General features: G+C 45.4%; 1 protein-coding gene across 9 annotated transcripts in view; it reads right to left on the reverse strand.

Annotated features, from left to right (window-relative positions):
• BTG4 (BTG anti-proliferation factor 4) overlaps positions 1–10646 on the reverse strand; it is a 51708-nt gene extending 41062 nt beyond the window's left edge. Inside the window, exons 1-2 of one of the 9 annotated variants that reach the window (XM_068242839.1) lie at positions 10448–10646; positions 1809–2215 (exon numbers count right to left, since the gene is read on the reverse strand). Coding sequence is in view for 3 of the 9 variants with exons in the window: in XM_068242834.1 (XP_068098935.1) it covers positions 5626–5683 (58 nt within the window). In the remaining 6 variants the exon portion in view is untranslated. Of the gene's footprint in view, positions 1–1808; positions 2216–5625; positions 5763–10182; positions 10240–10447 lie in introns of those variants that run through there. The other 8 variants (XM_068242834.1, XM_068242833.1, XM_068242836.1 and 5 more) reach the window with 8 other exon arrangements.
• Between the last annotated feature and the right edge of the window lie 8056 nt (positions 10647–18702).

An 18702-nucleotide genomic window follows, 5' to 3' on the forward strand; every position in this document is an offset into this window, starting at 1 on the left:
GATATGCTATGAGACTCAGGTTATTCCCAGGCAAAGGCTCTTTGAAGTTTGGAGCAGCCAGCGAGGTGTCGCCTCCCCTGCTGGGAGGGAGCCAGCGGGTCTGGCTTTTAGCCCAACTAGATTGCTTCTGCCATGGTGCTTGTCACCTTATACCTGATGGATGGGCCATCAGCACAGCTTGAAGCCAGGGACTCTCCGGGGCAGATTAGGCTCAGGCTCATTAGCATATCAAAAGAGCCATCCAGCCTTTAGGATGGTGCTCTCTCTCTGCTAAGAAAAGGACTTCAGCTGCCCCTACACACTCAACCCAGATTGTATCGATTTGGAGCGCAATCGATGCAGGGATTTCTTCACGGGCGGTTACAGGACGCGCCTGCGGCCCCGCAACCGTCCGTGACACTGAACAATGCAGCGATTTTCCGCGACCGCGTTTAGAGCATCTATAGAACTGAAACGCGATCGCCGAGAAATCGCCTGAAAATGGAGCAGGCGACGCATTTGCGTTTAGCGATTTTGGGTGCGCAAATCGCCCAAGTAAGAACGGGTCCATAGACTTTTATTACACTAGCGCTTTGAAAAGTGTGTAGGTAATGGGCGATCAGTATATTTTTTATCATACTTTTTTTCAGTTAATAGTGAACCTGTGGTAGTTCATGCGCTCATGTAGAGTTCGTCCTGTTTTCCCCACATAAAATCCTTTGGGGCATTTTGCACACGATCATGTACACCAGATGAGATGAATCTCAGGAAAAGGTGCCTTGTACTTTGTATTCCTGTTGTATCTCTAAGCTTGCCAATAAACTGTATCATCCTGATTCAAAATGTCTTGCTTTTACTGATGGCTAACAAGGTACAACACTCTACTGCTTGTAAAACAAAAAGGTGACAACCGAGAGCCTAATATAGTGTAAACACTGCCGAAATTGCCAGCAAAACGCTCAAGTGTGAATGGGCCCTTAGTGAGTACTGACGGTAGAGAGAAGGAAAATGGATGGGTAGTTTTTGAAGGATGATTTAAATATGTGCTTTAGGTAAAGATAGCATGGGTGGCTGGTACTCAATGCTCACCAACAGATACTCACTAAGGATGCTAAAGATACACTGAGCTCAATGCTAACAAGAAAATTCAAATAGCAAGAGAGTATAGAGCCAGGCACCAATGTATGCTTAAGTTCAAAGCTTTTAACAGGTACATACAGTTACAGCAGATAAGGGAATGATCACATAACCTGACAACTGTTTCACGGGTCTACCTGCTTCATCAGAGGCAAAAGGTCCTCATTTAAACATGTAAAGAATTCAGAGGCCTTTTGAATTATGAAGGATGTATTTTGTAATCTAGTGAAACCTCCAAATTCTAATTTACAGTTGTTAGCATCAATAAGATTTTTTGGATTCATCTTTTAGTTGAGGAGTTCATTGCTAATGCTACGCAACCTTAGACTTTGCTGAAAACCAACTGCTATAATTGTGTATTCTAGGGCAATGGAAGCTAGTGGAAACTCTTTGATGCTCATACACCTCCAATATTATACTCCCTTCTCTGAAAAACCAGCAGTGGGCCCCTCTACCACTATAGTGTTTTCCAATAACGTCCCTGAAGCTCCTCCAGGGTGGCAAAGTATCTGTCCGCTCAACTCTCCGCATTATTGAATCCCAGAGCTGAGTGCTGTTTCATCTTGTACAGCCACAGTGTGTAGTCATGCCATTCAGCCTTGCCAGTCAGTCCTAAAGTTCCTTCCTCTCCAGTCAGTATTGCCAGTTTGTCAATTTCTCTTGTCCTTACAGTCCTTTCTGCCATTTCCTACCTGTCTTATTCCGTGCTGCCAATTCCTCCTTTCCAGTCAGTGTAGCCAGTCCCTCCTGTCCTTCCAGTCCAACTTTTCAGGCCCTCTTCCAGTTCGTCTTGCCAATTCCTCCTGTCAAGTCCACCCTGCTAGTCCCTCCTGTCCAGTCCATTCTGTCCTTTCATCATTGCAGTTTTCGCCCTCCTGTTCTTTCCATAGTCAGTGAGCCAACCACAGGTCCATGAACTGGTGGCCACCAAGCAAGAAGTAGTCCCTTGAAGGTTGCTCTTATGAAAACCGGTGGTTACTTGAACTCCACGTTCTGCAAGCATCCAAACCAACCACTGGTGCCAGGATCAACATGGCATTGAGATTATGGCTTTATAGTTTTAGGATGACTTATGCTCTTCTTTAATGGGATGTGATTTCTAGGATAGGAAGATAAAAGGCAGAGGTGTCAGATAGGTATATCTGAGTGTCATCTGAACAACAAATAGTATTGTAGGCAGGAGGAAGAAAGTTTGCAAAGGAGGTGTAAAGATAGAAGAGTCAAAGATCCTTTGGAACATGTACAGATAGAGACCAAGAGGGGAAAGTCATTGCTGAGGGAGACTTGGAATGGTAATGAGTGACTAATTTTTGTTTCACCTACGTTATTATGAATATTTTCAAATTTTGCCTAAGGTCTGTGAGTTTTCACTAAAGTAATTGAGACTTTTTTTTATAAAGGTGATGATCTGTAGATCATTAGAAAAGTGGCATTATTTATACATTTTTCCGGAGAACTGAAGATTACCATATTTATAGCACTTTTATAATGGCATCACTCCGGTGTAGCCACTTTGCAATCTGTAACATTGACAGTTTTCTGCTGATTGTCTGGATTATAAAGGGGTGCTGAGCCTCATTGCCACTTTATAGACTGTCAAATAGTATTTGCCACTTTAAAGGTAGAGAACACTATTTTTGTGGAGCATAATGAAAAAGCAGGTGATTTATTCATTTATTTTTTGTCAAACACTTGTTTGCCACTTTTTACAGAGATCATCAATCCGTGGATGCAATAGAAGTCAACATAGGCCTTGTCAACTTGTTACTTCTATATCCACATGGGTGTGCAGACCAGATAGAAGGATATATATCCAGTAAAACAGTTCGCCCTATGAGTATTTGGGATTGTCATGCATGAGTTCCCCATAGGGGAAAGAGGTCTGCCAGTTTGTACACTGAGATCTGCCAGGTAAACTAAGACAAGCAAATTTGGGATTGTCTAGTATGGAATTGTGACATAGACTTAAGTAGATACATTTCCACAAGTATGCCAATAGGTTATGGCACTGGGAGGAGCCCAAATTCAGAAGACACTCAATACTCGGCTTTTGACTGTGATGGGCACAGAATAATTACCTGAGGAAAGTCAGTCAGTCCTGCCAAACGCGTTGTCATAGCGATATAAATTTGAAGTTACTCTGATTGTGTCATCCTTGAGGTAAACCACCTCCTATTTAAAGTTTTATATTGGTCTTAAAAGTGTTATCCTCCCCTGGGCTCCTCTTTTTCCCCATTATACTGTACACCTACCTAGCAGGAGGCTTAGGGCTCCAGCTTGGCCAACTGAGCTGGTAACCCCAACCATTTGTTCTACAAGACTCAGAGAGAGGGTTGGTGCACACCAAAAACCGCTAGCGGATCCGCAAACGATAGCGGTTTTGAAGAGGTTTTTCAGAGCGATTCTAGGCATGCTTAGAGAGATTTTCTAAACATGCCTAGTGGTTTTTGAAGCGTTTATGTGTAGCTTTTTTTTATATTTTGTTACAGTACAGCTGTATCTGAACAGCTACTAAAACAAAAACGCATGGAAAACCACTCTGACCTAGCGTTTTTCAGAGCGGTTTTCCACTTTCCTCTACTTTACATTGAGGCAGAAATGCCTCGGAAACCTCAAAAATGCTGCAGGACCCAGGTTTGCGTTTGGGGGAAAAACGAGCCACTCTGGTGTGCACCAGCCCATTGACTAACATTAGCCAAGCGGTTTTCCCTCCAAAAGCGTTTTTAAAAAAACGCTCAGAACCGCTCTTGGTGTGCACCAGCCCAGATTCTGGAGATGGATTTTCCTCCACTTGCCAGTACGGTTGGTTGCCCACAAAGCAACCTAACTTTGTGAGTTTCCTTTTACATCTTCATAACCACCAATTGACTAACAATACTACACAATTTGGGCCTCTTTTGTCTCTGTGTGCTTTTTCTAGGGTGAGCCACGTATTTTGTGTGCCTTAGATTTTGGCTTCTGACTGCGATAGGCACGGAGTATTGGCCTGAAGTACCTGGCGTCCATTCCCACGAAAGGCGTCAAAAACAAATTGAAGGGAATTATAACAGGTATTCTGCAACTGGCACATTCCACAATAACTAATAGTGAAAGAGACCAAGGACTTTATTTTACATATTCTCAATATTATAAGTGTGCTCAAAATATTCAGTTAGACAATCAGGATGCATTCTGTGGATGGTTTAGGGTTATATCTTATCAGGAGGAATGGGAGCTATTGAGGCACATCAGGTTATGGTACTTTGAACTTTCCAATGAGTGGCATTCTCATGCAGGCCCAGACAAGCCCAAAGCATTAAGACATTCTGCTGTGCTACAATGAATGACTCAGTTCCACAAAGAAACAATGAGCTAGAACTACTGCTGCCCGAAACAACTGATTTACACAAGCTATGTCGTCATCTTACCTAGCAATAAAAAGAAACTTGTTTTTATCTTGTGGTGTGCAGAGCAGCTTAACGCCAACCGTTACTGTACACTCTGCTGCATACAAATATATATAAATATATAATGTGAAATATCTAAATAGATAAACTTGATCACCCTAACCTATAAGGCAATCCAAAAGGTATAAATGCTTCTGGGGATTAAGCGTCTCAAAAGTATATGCATATATATATTATATTGACGACTACTTTGAATCATATATATGTTACGGCCAGAACCCGAAGTTTGGCCAGAACTAGAAGTGGCCGGCCACTTCGGGTTCTGGCCGGCCAATGCGCGAACTGGCCGCTGCGCTGCGGCCAATGTGAGAAATGAAACAATTCCTGTAAGGTTTAATGTGATGTTGTGGCCGCAGCGCAGCGGGGGGCAAAAAATGTATCACACATCTTTACTTTATTCAATGGCATTAAGCCGCCCGGCTTTTTCCTCTGCCTCTCTCTCCTCCTCCCCCCCCCCCCCCCGCCTCTCTCTCTCCTTCTCTTTATGGGCACAGCCGGGCGGGGACACGCGTGTCCCTCCGGAGTCGTTCGTCGCGGCAGGGGAATCCTGCCGTTCTTGCAGAGCGGGTGCTGGCAGAAGCAATGTCTGCAGCCTCCCCCGCTCTGCTCTCCTGCCGCGAGGAACGACTCTCCTGGACACGCGTGTCCCCGCCCGGCTGTGCCCATAAGAGAAGGGGGGAGAGAGAGGCGGGGGGGGGGGGGGGAGGAGAGAGAGGCAGAGGAAAAAGCCGGGCGGCTTAATGCCATTGAATAAAGTAAAGATGTGTGATACATTTTTTGCCCCCCGCTGCGCTGCGGCCACAACATCACATTAAACCTTACAGGAATTGTTTCATTTCTCACATTGGCTGCAGCGCAGCGGCCAGTTCGCGCATTGGCCGGCCAGAACCCGAAGTGGCCGGCCACTTCTAGTTCTGGCCAAACTTCGGGTTCTGGCCGTAACATATATATTATATTGACGACTACTTTGAATTTCTGAAAGCAGAATTTTTTTTTATGTTGAATATAGCACCTCCGTCAAGTTTGTTTTGCTTCCTGTGTTCCTGTTAGGTTCAGTTCCCACCTGTAATGGGTCTGTCTGGGTTGGATTGGAAAAAGGTTCTGTGTCCGCTCTGCTCCATTTTCTCCTCCGGTCCACATCCGGAGCATGTACGATTCCACCATATGTTCTATGTGTATCTGTAAAAGGGGAACTTCAGCCTAAACAAACATACTGTCATTAAGTTACATTAGTTATGTTAATTAAAATAGATAGGTAATATAATCTCTTACCCACCCTGTTTTAGGCAAATGTTTGTGATTTCATGGGGGCAGCCATCTTTTTGATAGGGGCAGCCAATTTTTTGGTTGAAAGGAGGTGACAGGGAGCATGAGACACTGTTCCAACTGTCCTGTGTCCTGATCACCCCTCCCAGCTGCGTGCGCTAGGCTTCACATCTCAAATTCAAAATTTAAAAAAAAAATGCACCAAAACAGCAGAACGAGAACAACAACATCAGAAATCCCATCATGCTTTGCACAGCATCAGGGATAAAATGCCCAGGCAGTTTTCTTCTGTGCAGCTAAAAATGAGGCTTTTGTGAGAAAAAACAAAGTTCTGATGCTGTGAAACTGGTAAAGAAACACCAAGCCTTTTCAAAGCTGCTGAGAAGTTTTTTGGTCTGGAGGTTCACTTTAACCAGAAAAATGCAGCGGGTCGGTATTTTGCATTGTGTTTACTGCAACACAGCAAATGGATCCGTTAAAAATAGCAAGTGGAAGAACATGATAAACAGCAGGGACAGCCATACTATCCCAGGAAAAATAAAGAAAACACATATATAAGTAGATAAATAGTTGTTCTACTTACATAACATATGTATTGTACTATAGGGATGGTGGGAAATTCCAATTTCCATTTTCGCTGAAAATCCGCATTCTGCCATTGCCAATTACCACTACCGCTATCGATTCCGCTTTCCACTAACGATTTCCGCATTCCGATGCTAATTTCTGCTGACTTTAACATTGGTTTTCTCAAAAACTACAAGATCTTTTTGAAATATTTTTTCCCCTCTTGTTCCCAATTGTCTGCTTAGCATTCTCAGACAATTTGGTGTTGCTAGCACCTATGGGGTGCTATTAACCTCTAAAGTCGGTGTCATAACGCATAGTGGTTCCAATGCGGATTTTCACAGTAATTTCTGCCGACTTTAACATTGATTTTCAAATTTTTGTTTCCTCTTGTTTCCACTTGTCTGTTTAATATTCCCTGAAAATGTGGTGTTTCTAGCTCTTATGGAGGCTTTGCTATTAACCTCTAAAGTCGGCATAATACAGCATATCGGTAATGCAAATTTTCTGCATTTTACATTACAGTCAACAGTAGCCAACTTTGGTGGTTAATAGCAAAGCCCCCGTAGGTTCTATAAACACCAAATTTTCAGGGTATGTTAAGTGGAAACAAGAGGAAAAAAAATATTTCAAAAAGACCTTGTAGTTTTTGAGAAAATCGATGTTAAATTCGGCAGTAATTACAGTGAAAATCCGCATTGGAACCGCTATGCAGTATGATGCAGACTTTAGAGAAAGGTTAATAGCAAATCCCCCATAGGTGCTAAAAACGGGTACGTTAAAAAAGGGCGCCGGGAAAAAAGGGCGCAGGGTTTTAAAAGATAATCATGAATAACGTTTAAAAAAAATTGTGTTATATTTCGTTTAAAAATAATGTTTTATAAAGTTATAAATCATTAAATAATGTGTATAAAATTGGCAATTTTAAAAACGTTAATCTTCCCTGTTTAAAAATTGAAATTTATAATAACGTTTTATAAAACATTAATAAGAATTTTACTAAAGCTATACCTAACCCTACTCTCACACAGAACCCTCCCTGTACCTATCCCTAACCCCTAGACCCCCCTGTTGGTGCCTAACCTAAGACCCCCCTGTTGGTGCCTAACCCTAAGACCCCCCTGGTGGTGCCTAAACCTAAGACCCCCCTGTTGGTGCCTAACCCTAAGACCCCCCTGTTGGTGCCTAACCCTAAGACCCCCCTGTTGGTGCCTAACCCTAAGACCCCCCTGTTGGTGCCTAACCCTAAGACCCCCCTGTTGGTGCCTAACCCTAAGACCCCCCTGTTGGTGCCTAAACCTAAGACCCCCCCTGTTGGTGCCTAAACCTAAGACCCCCCTGTGATAAGCATTAATAACGTTTTAAAAAAATATGGTGCGGTTTTTCGTTTAAAAATGAAAAAAAATATATATATATATATTGTACGGTTTTTCGTTTAAAAGTAATGTTTTAAAAAATATTGTACTGTTTTTCGTTTAAAAATAATGTTTTAAAAATTATAAATCATTAAATAATGTGTAATCATGAGAAACAGTTATAAAACATTAAAAGTCTCCGGGCGCCGCTTTTAAAACGTTATTTTTCTCCGGCGCCCTTTTTTCCTGTTGGGCGCCGATTTAAACGATATTTATTATGGGAGTGAATGGCGGCGCCCTTTTTGTCCACCTGCCTCATGCGCCCAAATTTCCTGCTTCCGCTAAAAACACCAAATTTTCAGGGAATGTTAAGCAGAAAAGTAGTAAAAATATGAAAAAAAAAACCTTTCAAAAATATCTTGTAGTTTTTCAGAAAATTGATGTTAAAGTCGGTAAAATTTCCGCGAAAATCCGCCTACCGCACTTCCATTACCGATTTCTGAATTTCGATACGGAAATGCAATTTTTGATCGGAAATTCGGAAATGTCATTTTTGCGGAATCCGAACGAGCATCCCTATTGTGCTGTCCACATTTTGATTTCAGTGAATTTTATATAGTTAATAAAGAGGAAACTGTTCCAGGTATTTTCCATCTTTGCTATTATTTTCCATCTTTGCTACCTCTGACTGAAGCCAATCTTGATGTAATTTCCTCCCTTACTCTTTTTTTCTCCTAGAAACTGCACTGTCATATCTAGCTTGCTTTGTTTGAGCACAGCATAGATTATTTCAGCAGCTTCTCCCTTCTCAACCTCATGTCACACTGAACTGCCATCAGCCAATCAGTGAGGAGCAGGAATGTGGGAGGGGAGATAACAAGCTTCCCTCTCCTCGGCAATGTACCAAATAGAACCAGGCTGACTGACATAAGATTTAAAACAGCAGAAACAATTATGATTATATTGGAATGCTTGCAATGCAGGGTCAGGTTGTAGACTGCATAATAAACACAGAGCAGTGGGTAAATTGAATTTGATCTTATGGCTGAAAATCCCGCTTAATATTAGATCTACACATTTGCATGTCCATACCTGTGCTGTAGAAAACATACTGAATGGGTACGTATTCTTTACAAGTTACTGTGACACAATGGATGAAAATACAGGACCTAACAAAAACAATCTTTTTTTTTCCCATTTATATCAGGAAGATCCCCCCCCCCCCACCCATACAACCCATTTTTTTGATGGAAGGGTTGACAGGTTGAGGTGCAGAGCGTGTTGTTGCAAATTTTGGGGGCTTTTTGGGCAAAAGGAGTTGTCAGGATGTGGACTGAGCTAACCATTATGAAACTCTATACAGTGCTGCAGAAAATGTCAGTGCTATATGCATACATAATAATAATATGGTAGGACATTAGACTATTAGTATGGTATGATTAGATTGTAAGCTCCTCTGAGGACAGTCAGAAAAGGGGGAGATACGAAAAGGGCAGATGCATAGGGGGAAAGGGGGGGAGTGGATAAAGAGGTAGAGGCACAAGACAGAGAGCCTGGTGGGAGAGGAGAAATAGCAGGAAGACCTCTCACCAGGACTGCAGACATCACCAGTGTTGTTTGGCAGGGACATGCTGTTAAAAGAAGCCACTGAAATCTCAAAAGAGGAAAGGGTCATGAGAGAAGACAACAGGATGAGAGAGGGAGCTGTGAAAAGAGAAAAGATTACCTGCAGTTAAGCTAATCTAAATTGCCTGGAGCTTGCTTCTCTGCTCAACACCTGTATCACTGGCTTCTGCAACAGCAAACTGCCCTGCATTATTGATTAATTACTCTGATCAGGATAAATAATCAATAGTCCATGGGACACTGGTATTACAGCAGCCACTGGACATGGCTACTAATGACAGGCAACTTCTGAAGCACTAAACACATCCTGCCACCTCTCCCTGCTAATGTCCCAGCTGCAGCACAGCAATCATTCTCTCTACTCACCCTGCTGCTTTGCACATTCACTCACTGCAGGCTGTGTATAGAGAGCAAGGAGACATATTGCCCATGGGACAGGAACAGGGAGAGGTGCTACATCTAGTGCAGGAAGTAGTACAGTCCCCTGCACTGCCTGCTGCTATTTTACCGAATGTTGCCCGAACTGAAAAAAAAAGTCCCAGGTGGAAGAACACAGTGGCTGAGCACCACAGCGGCACCCCTTCCCATAGCTACACCCGGGGCTGTGAGCACCTGCAGCTATGGTAGGTATGCCACTGCTACTGAATGCAGGAGTAATGTGACTGCAGAAGTACTGTGTAACTAAATACATTCTAGTAGCCAAGTCCTATAAGAGGAATCATAACCTTATAAAATCAAGTTTACTTTAACTTATCGGTACACAGACTCATTCCTTTACACATCGAAAACTAAGCAAACATTCTTACAAAGATTAAATAGGAACCTTGGGCATGCCTGAGCTTGTACCAAAAAGAAAAAGGTGTCAGTCAGGCAGGTTTCTATGGTTACCACAAGGCCCAATCAGCCTGGGACTGTCATAATTTTTTACTAGGCCACACAGTCCAGTTTATTCGGGTGGTTCACTTGACATGGTTAATTTATTACACAACTATTTGCAAAACTGAAAAAAAGAAGAGATCCTTGCAATGATATCCAGATAATGAATTAAGAATGGTACAGAGGAAGCCGAACCTGTGTTTCTATGGGACCATCTTGTTCAGCAGGTTTCTGTAGACATTCCACTGGCCTTACAGGTAAGTGACAGTTTCAGAGTCACTCGTTAACAACAACAGCTGATTATAGCTCCTGTGCACTGATTTCTCTCCTTTGTGCTGCTGGGCAGGAAACTAAGACAGTGGAGGGAAGATGCAAAGCTTGGTTGCCTTGGCTGTAAATGCTAACAGGTGACTCAAGTCCCTGGATTGGCAAAAAGAAAGCTTTCCGAATGTACTGGACCTTTCATTTGCTTTCAAAGCAGATTAGCATTCAGACAGAAGTATATGTTTATATCAAGGACATCTGAAGTGCGATGAATATGGAGGCGGGTGACATTTATTTCCTTTTATTCAATGCAGATTCCCTGACTGTCCTGCCGATCCTCTGCTTCTAATACTTTTAGCCATAGACCTTGAACACGCATGCAGAAGCCAGGTGCTCTGACTGAAGTCTGACTAGATTTGCAGCAAGCTTGCTTCAGGTGTGTGATTCAGATACTGCTGCAGCCATAGTGATCAGCAGGACTGCCAGGCAACTTGTATTGTTTAAAAGAAAATCAATATGGCAGCCTCCATATTCCTCTTACTTCAGGTTCCCTTTAAGTTGTCTTGTACATGTGTGTTGACAGATAACTAAATATTTGGTGGATTATATTTTTCATTGTGGAAGGAAGAGGGTTCTTCTACAGAATGCTGTTCTAGATTATGTTATACAAAGCTGAGGTCTGATCTGATTCATGCGTTTAACCATTAAAAATGAATGGTGTGAAATTGTATTCACTGTAATGTTATGCTGGCTAGTTGTTTCGGTTGTCATTGTTCAATGGTAGGTTACATCTAATAAATGATTGTGTTTAAAGTCATGAGTTAAAAATGATCCATCAATGGGAATTATTTTGGATCATTTTATTAAATAGGAGAGGCTGGAATTTTATGTCAGCCATACAGGTGAAACTTGAAAAATTTGAATATCATGCAAAAGTTCATTTAGTTCAATAATGCAACTTAAAACGTGAAACTAATATATGAAATAGACTCCTTACATGCAAAGCGAGATATTTCAATCTTTATTTGTTATCATTTTGATGATTATGGCGTACAGCTTATGAGAATCCCAAAATCAAATTCTCAGACCACCAGAATATTGTGAAAATGTATATATTTTAAGTTTTATAGTTTTACCACTTAAGGACCAGGCCATTTTGCGCTGATCTGTGCAGCGTGGGCTCTCCAGCCCACAGCACAGATCAGCAGACAGCCAGGGCGACCAGACTTCCCCCCTTTTTTCCCCACTAGGGGGATGTCCTGCTGGGGGGGTCTGATCGCCACCTGCTATTTTTCGGCTCCTTAAAGCCCCCCTCCTCAGCGATTTCCACCCTCCCTGTGCTTACCTCCCTCCCCTCCTTCCCCTGGGCGGCGCAGGACGGAGATCCGTCCTGCACCGCCTCTAATAGGCTTCAGCCTATCAGACTGCGGCGATCCCCAGCCAATCAGAGGCCGAGGATCGCCGATCTCCGCCCTATGATGTAAACAGCGGGGATTTCTTCCCCGCGTGTTTACAATTAGCCTGCGAGCCGCGATCGGAGGCTCGCAGGCTCTTCACAGAGACACCCTCCGTGAACTGACATGGAACGGCTGCTCGAATGAGCGGCCGTTTCCATGAAAAAACGCTAACGACCAGCCGCCGCCTATTGGCATTAGGCGGTCGTTAAGTGGTTAAAATACAGAGTGTGATTTGTAAACTGCAAATATGACAGACTGACGCAATGTCATAAATAAAGCTATATTAAGCTCCAGCCAGCAGCGGCGACCCCGGGAGGCTGGCCTGTCGCCGCCAGTCGGCGGCCACTGCACATGCGTGAACCCAAGCCGTGCATGTTTTACGTACTGCACATGCGTAGAGCGCTCCCGATTCGTGGGAGCCAATGAGGTGGCACATGGACAGCTAGCTTAGGGGGGTCACCGCTGCTGGCCGGACGGACTTGGACCGGTGTTGTGGGCACAGGAGGACTCCAGGGGGCTGCAAGAAGCCCCAGGTAAGTTAAAATCTTGTTAGGTTAACTTAAAGCGGAATATAACCCTGCATTTCAACTTTGCTCTAAAACATTATTTACAGCATATTATATGCAACCAGCATTTTTTTTTTACGGATGCGTCTGCATTTCTCTCCACGGAACTTTAAAGCTCTGTGTGTAACCCTTCCAATGCTGGTCTAGTAAAAAAAAATGCTGGTTGCATATAATATGCTGTAAATAATGTTTTAGAGCAAAGTTGAAATGCAAGGTTATATTCCACTTTAAGATTCTGGACCCTGAACAGTGCAAAAAAAAAAAAAAAGTAAATATGGACTTACCTGCGGCTTCCTCCAGCCCCCCGTAGCCTGCAAGATCCACCACCATGCTCTTGGTCCCTTCCGTGGCCCCACTGGCGGCTCCGGTAATCTGGCGACTGCGGCTGAAGTTGCGTGTGTGTACCCCCTGGCGCTTACGGTGACTGGCATGATGACGCACAGGGTGCGTGCTGGGTGCGTGGACGCACAACTTCAGCTAAAGAAGAGACCAAGAGGATGCCGGGGGATCTTGCAGGCTGCGGGGGGCCGGAGAAACTCCAGATTTCCTTTTTTTGCACTGCTCCGGGATCCTTTAAGTATAAATAACAAAATCATTGCTATGTTGCAGATGTTGGCTCAACCAAATATTTTTCTTTTTGTGCAGCTTTAGCAAGGAGCTTATCCAATGACAGTTGCTTTTGCCTCCTTTTGAGGATTTCATGGAAATGTGACATTGAACAGTCACTACACTCTTATTAAAGGACACCGGAATTGAGAGGGGAATAAAGATTGCTATATTTATTTCCTTTTAAACAATGCATATTGTCTGGATGTCCTATCTTCTGCCTTTTAGCCACAAACCCTGAACAAGCATGCAGATCAGATGTTTGAATGACATTTGGCTGAATTTGCCACATGCTAGTTTCAGGTGTGTGATTCAGGCACTAGTGATGAATGAAAGATCCACAAGGTGCCAGGCAACTGGTATTGTTTAAAAGAAAATAAATAAGGCAGGTGCCCTATAAATGCATTCCTGCAGTGTCAATGAGAGAACTATCGGCTCAGTTGTGATGGCATGGCGCGAATATATGTACTGTACTTGTATATCAAGAGGTTGCGTACTAATCAAGTCAAAATGTAATAAAAAAAGTTCTTGCCTTGCGAAGGGCTTGTAAACCATGTTACATGCAATCCAAGTCTGGGCTTGTGCATGTGCAGTACGGATGCACCTCTCTTCAGAAGCACTCAATGAAGCGAGTGCTTCCAAAGCTTGCCAAGGAGTCCTGAAGGTGCACATTTTAATGGGGGATAGTGGGACAACAAGGACACAGAGAGAGGCCCAGGAAGGCTCTATAGGATCCAGAGCCTTCCCTCTTCTAAGGTAAGTATTTCACTTTTTGCTAACCACTTCACGCCGATTGGTGTGAACGCAGTGGCAGCTCCAGATTGCAAGGGATCGCGCGCATCCCCGCTTGAATGACAGAGCTGCACTCCGTCATCAGTCCCCCAGCGCTGATCATCTATTTACATGGAACAGCGCTGTGATCTACGGCTGATGCCTATGAAAGCTGATCGCGGTGATTGGCTGGCTGGGGGGAGGGATCAAATTTGCAAACTGCAAAGAAGAGCTTGTAATAATTGATTGGGTACAAAAAAAATGCAAAACTGAAAAAATACACCTTTATTTCCAAATAATATATTGTTGCCATACATAGTACTAGGGGCATAATTTAAATGTTATAATACCCAGGATAAATGGGCAAATAAAGTGTGTGGATTTTATTTACAGTAGCATTTATTTTAAAAGTATAGGGGATGGAATTGGAGAAATAGTTTATTCTTTCATTTTTCATAAAAAATAGGAAATTACTGAGAACAAATATCACCCCAAAAAAGTTTAATTTGTGCCGAAAAACAAAACAAAATATAGATCATTTAGGTGTGATAAGTAGTAATAAAGTTATTGGCGAATAAATGGGAGAGGGGCTGAAATCCATAAAGTTGAGATGAAGGGATATAAAAGTTTTATACATACCTGCCAATCGCTCCCTTGCAGTCCTCCTCCGCCGCTTGGATTGTCCGGTAGAAGCCCTGTTAGCGTCACCGATCGGGCCCATGAGTGGCCTAGCCGTGCGCACTCACTCCCTTCTCCTGTCACCGAGAGTGCTTCTCCATCTGCAGCAGGAGAATGCTCCCAGCCGTGGAAGCACGACGGTGGGAGAGCGTGCGGGTTGACAGCGCCTGCGCCGACTGGCCCCGAAATGTGAAGGAGAACAGAGAGGGAGCGATCGGCGTGGAGGGACCAGGAGGAAGCCCCAGGTATGTATAAAACTGTTATACCCTTTCATCTCAGGTACACTTTAACGTGAAAACAACCCATGGGCTGAAGTGGTTAAACTAGCACTTGAATGTTTTAAAATAATCAAATTGATTTCAAAATATCTAACAATTTGCAGAGTTGTGATTGTTTTGTTGAATCCTGCTGTCAAGTTGCCAAATTACCGGAGCCACCAGCAGGACCGCAGAAGGGCCAAGAGGACGTCGGAGGACCTTGCGGACTACGGGGGGCTGGAGGAAGCCTTAGATATGTCCGGATTTCCTTTTTTTATTACTGCTCAGGGTCCTTTTAAATATTGAATATCACCACTATACATTGTAGCAGCAAGTTTTACGATAAATGGTATACAGTAACACTTTATGTTTTACAACCATAATGGGTTAAAACTGAGAAACAGGTGAATGTTGTTAAGGTTAGATGCAGGGTTAAAGAGAACCAGAGGTGGGTTCTAAGAATCCTATTAGCACACAGAGGTTGGGTCTGCATATAATTCCCAGCCTCTGTTGCTATACTGTTTCCCCCCAGCCCCCCCCTGCGCTCTGCTATCCAACATAAATCACACAGTCGTGCTAGCAACATGCAGAGTGTTGATAGCCAGCTGTTTTCATCTACACTGTCACTCTCGCCGCTCCCCCGCCCCTCTATTTCTCTGCTCCCTGCCTACGTCCCTTCCCTCCAATCAGCGAGGAAGGCGACTTCAGGCGGGGAGCGGCGACATAGAGGAGGCGAGGGGAGTGGCAAGAGTGACAGGGTAGATGTAAACAGCCGTCTAGCGATGTCGCTAGCACGGCTGTGTGATTTATGGGGGATAGCAGTGCGCAGGGGGGGCCTGGGGGGAGCAGTATAGCAACAGAGGCTGGGCATTATGTGCAGACCCAGCCTCTGTGTGCTGTTAGGATTATTAGAACCCACCTTTGGTTCTCTTTAAGGTTAGGCGCCCACCGGGGGGGGTCTTGGGTTAAGGTTAGGCACCACTGGTGCAGGGTTCTGTGTGACAGTAGTACACAGCTCCTCTTCTTGCATCGTGACCACGCAAGCACAGTAGCACGGAGTCCGTGGCTACGGCTTACTGTGCATGTGTGGGTGGGCTCTGTGGCTACTGCCCGGCCATGCTGCAAGAAGAGGAGCTTTTCGGCCCCAATACAATTAACAACAATGCCTTGTTGCTAAGCTTCCAGGGCGCTGCGTTCAGCGATGGGGGACATCAGAGCAAGGAGGGAAGCCTCAATAGGTTTCTGGGGCTTACCTCTTGTTAGGTAAGTATCTCAATTGGTATCTAAACTTTGGCTCAGGTACACTTTAACCACTCCCCGACCGCCTAACGCACAGAGGCGGCCGGGAAGTGGAGCCCTGAAGGACCGGCTCACCCACAGAGGCGGCGGTCCTTCTAAGGGCATGGGCGGAGCGATCGCGTCATCCGTGACGCGATCCTCCGCCGGCGCCTGTCACCGCTCGCCCGCCGCAACATCCCGCCGGCTATACGGAAGTGCCGGCGGGATGTTAACCCCGCGATCGCCGCATACAAAGTGTATAATACACTTTGTAATGTTTACAAAGTGTATTATACAGGCTGCCTCCTGCCCTAGTGGTCCCAGTGTCCGAGGGACCACCAGGGCAGGCTGCAGCCACCCTAGTCTGCACCCAAGCACACTGATTTCTCCCCCCCTCTGCCCCAGATCGCCCACAGCACCCCTCAGACCCCCCCTGCCCACCCCCCAGACCCCTGTTTGCACCCAATCACCCCCCTAATCACCCATCAATCACTCCCTGTCACTATCTGTCAACGCTATTTTTTTTTATCTCCCCCCTGCCCACTCCTGATCACCCCCCCCACCCCTCAGATTCTCCCCAGACCCCCCCCCCCCCCCCCCGTGTACTGTATGCATCTATCCCCCCTGATCACCTGTCAATCACCTGTCAATCACCTGTCAATCACCTGTCAATCACCCATCAATCACCCCCTGTCACTGCCACCCATCAATCAGCCCCTAACCTGCCCCTTGCGGGCAATCTGATCACCCACCCACACCAATAGATCGCCCGCAGATTTGACATCAGATCACCACCCAAACGCAGTGTTTACATCTATTCTCTCCTCTAAACACCCACTAATTACCCATCAATCACCCATCAATCACCCCCTATCACCACCTGTCACTGTTACCCATCAGATCAGACCCTAATCTGCCCCTTGCGGGCACCCAATCACCCGCCTACACGCTCAGATTGCCCTCAGACCCCCCCTTATCAATTCGCCAGTGCAATATTTACATCTGTTCTTCCCTGTAATAACCCACTGATCACCCGTCAATCACCCATCAATCACCCCCTGTCACTGCCACCCATCAATCACCCCCTGTCACTGCCACCCATCAATCAGCCCCTAACCTGCCCCTTGCGGGCAATCTGATCACCCACCCACACCAATAGATCGCCCGCAGATCCGACATCAGATCACCACCCAAACGCAGTGTTTACATCTATTCTCTCCTCTAAACACCCACTAATTACCCATCAATCACCCCCTATCACCACCTGTCACTGTTACCCATCAGATCAGACCCTAATCTGCCCCTTGGGGGCACCCAATCACCCGCCTACACGCTCAGATTGCCCTCAGATCCCCCCCCCTTATCAATTCGCCAGGGCATTATTTACATCTGTCCTTCCCTGTAATAACCCACTGATCACCTGTCAATCACCCATCAATCACCCCCTGTCACTGCCACCCATCAATCACCCCCTGTCACTGCCACCCATCAATTAGCCCCTAACCTGCCCCACGCGGGCAATCTGATCACCCACCCACACCAATAGATCGCCTGCAGATCCGACATCAGATCACCACCCAAGCGCAGTGTTTACATCTATTCTCTCCTCTAAACACCCACTAATTACCCATCAATCACCCATCAATCACCCCCTATCACCACCTGTCACTGTTACCCATCAGATCAGACCCTAATCTGCCCCTTGCGGGCACCCAATCACCCGCCTACACGCTCAGATTGCCCTCAGACCCCCCCCCCCCCCCTTATCAATTCGCCAGTGCATTAGTTACATCTGTTCTTCCCTGTAATAACCCACTGATCACCTGTCAATCACCTGTCACTGCCACCCGTCAATCACCCCCTGTCACTGCCACCCATCAATCACCCCCTGGCACTGCCACCCATCAATCACCCCCTGTCACTGCCACTCATCAATCAGCCCCTAACCTGCCCCTTGCGGGCAATCTGATCACCCACCCACACCAATAGTTCGCCCGCAGATCCGACGTCAGATCACCTCCCAAGGGCAGTGTTTATATCTGTTCTCTACCCTAAACACCCACTAATTACCCATCAATCACCCCCTGTCACTGCTACCTATCAGATTAGACCCCTATCTGCCCCTAGGGCACTCAATCACCCGCCCACACCCTCAGAATTCCCTCAGGCCCCAGCCCTGATCACCTCGCCAGTGCATTGCTTGCATCTATTCCCCCCTCTAATCACACCTTGAGACACCCATCAATCACCTCCTGTCACCCCCTAGCACACCTACCCATCAGATCAGGCCCTAATTTGCCCCGTGTGGGCTCCTGATCACTCGGCCAAACCCTCAGATCCCCCTCAGACCCCCTTCCGATCACCTCCCCAGTGCATTGATTACATCTATTTTCCCCTCTAACCACCCCCTGAGACACCCATCAATCACCTCCTGTCACCCCCCCAGCACTCCTATCCATCAGATCAGGCCCAATACAACCTGTCATCTAAAAGGCCACCCTGCATATGACCGGTTTCACAAAATTCGCCCCCTCATAGACCACCTGTCATCAAAATTTGCAGATGCTTATACC

This window comes from Hyperolius riggenbachi, chromosome 6 (genome assembly GCF_040937935.1).
Source record: "Hyperolius riggenbachi isolate aHypRig1 chromosome 6, aHypRig1.pri, whole genome shotgun sequence".
In the NCBI taxonomy this organism is placed as follows: Eukaryota; Metazoa; Chordata; class Amphibia; order Anura; family Hyperoliidae; genus Hyperolius; species Hyperolius riggenbachi.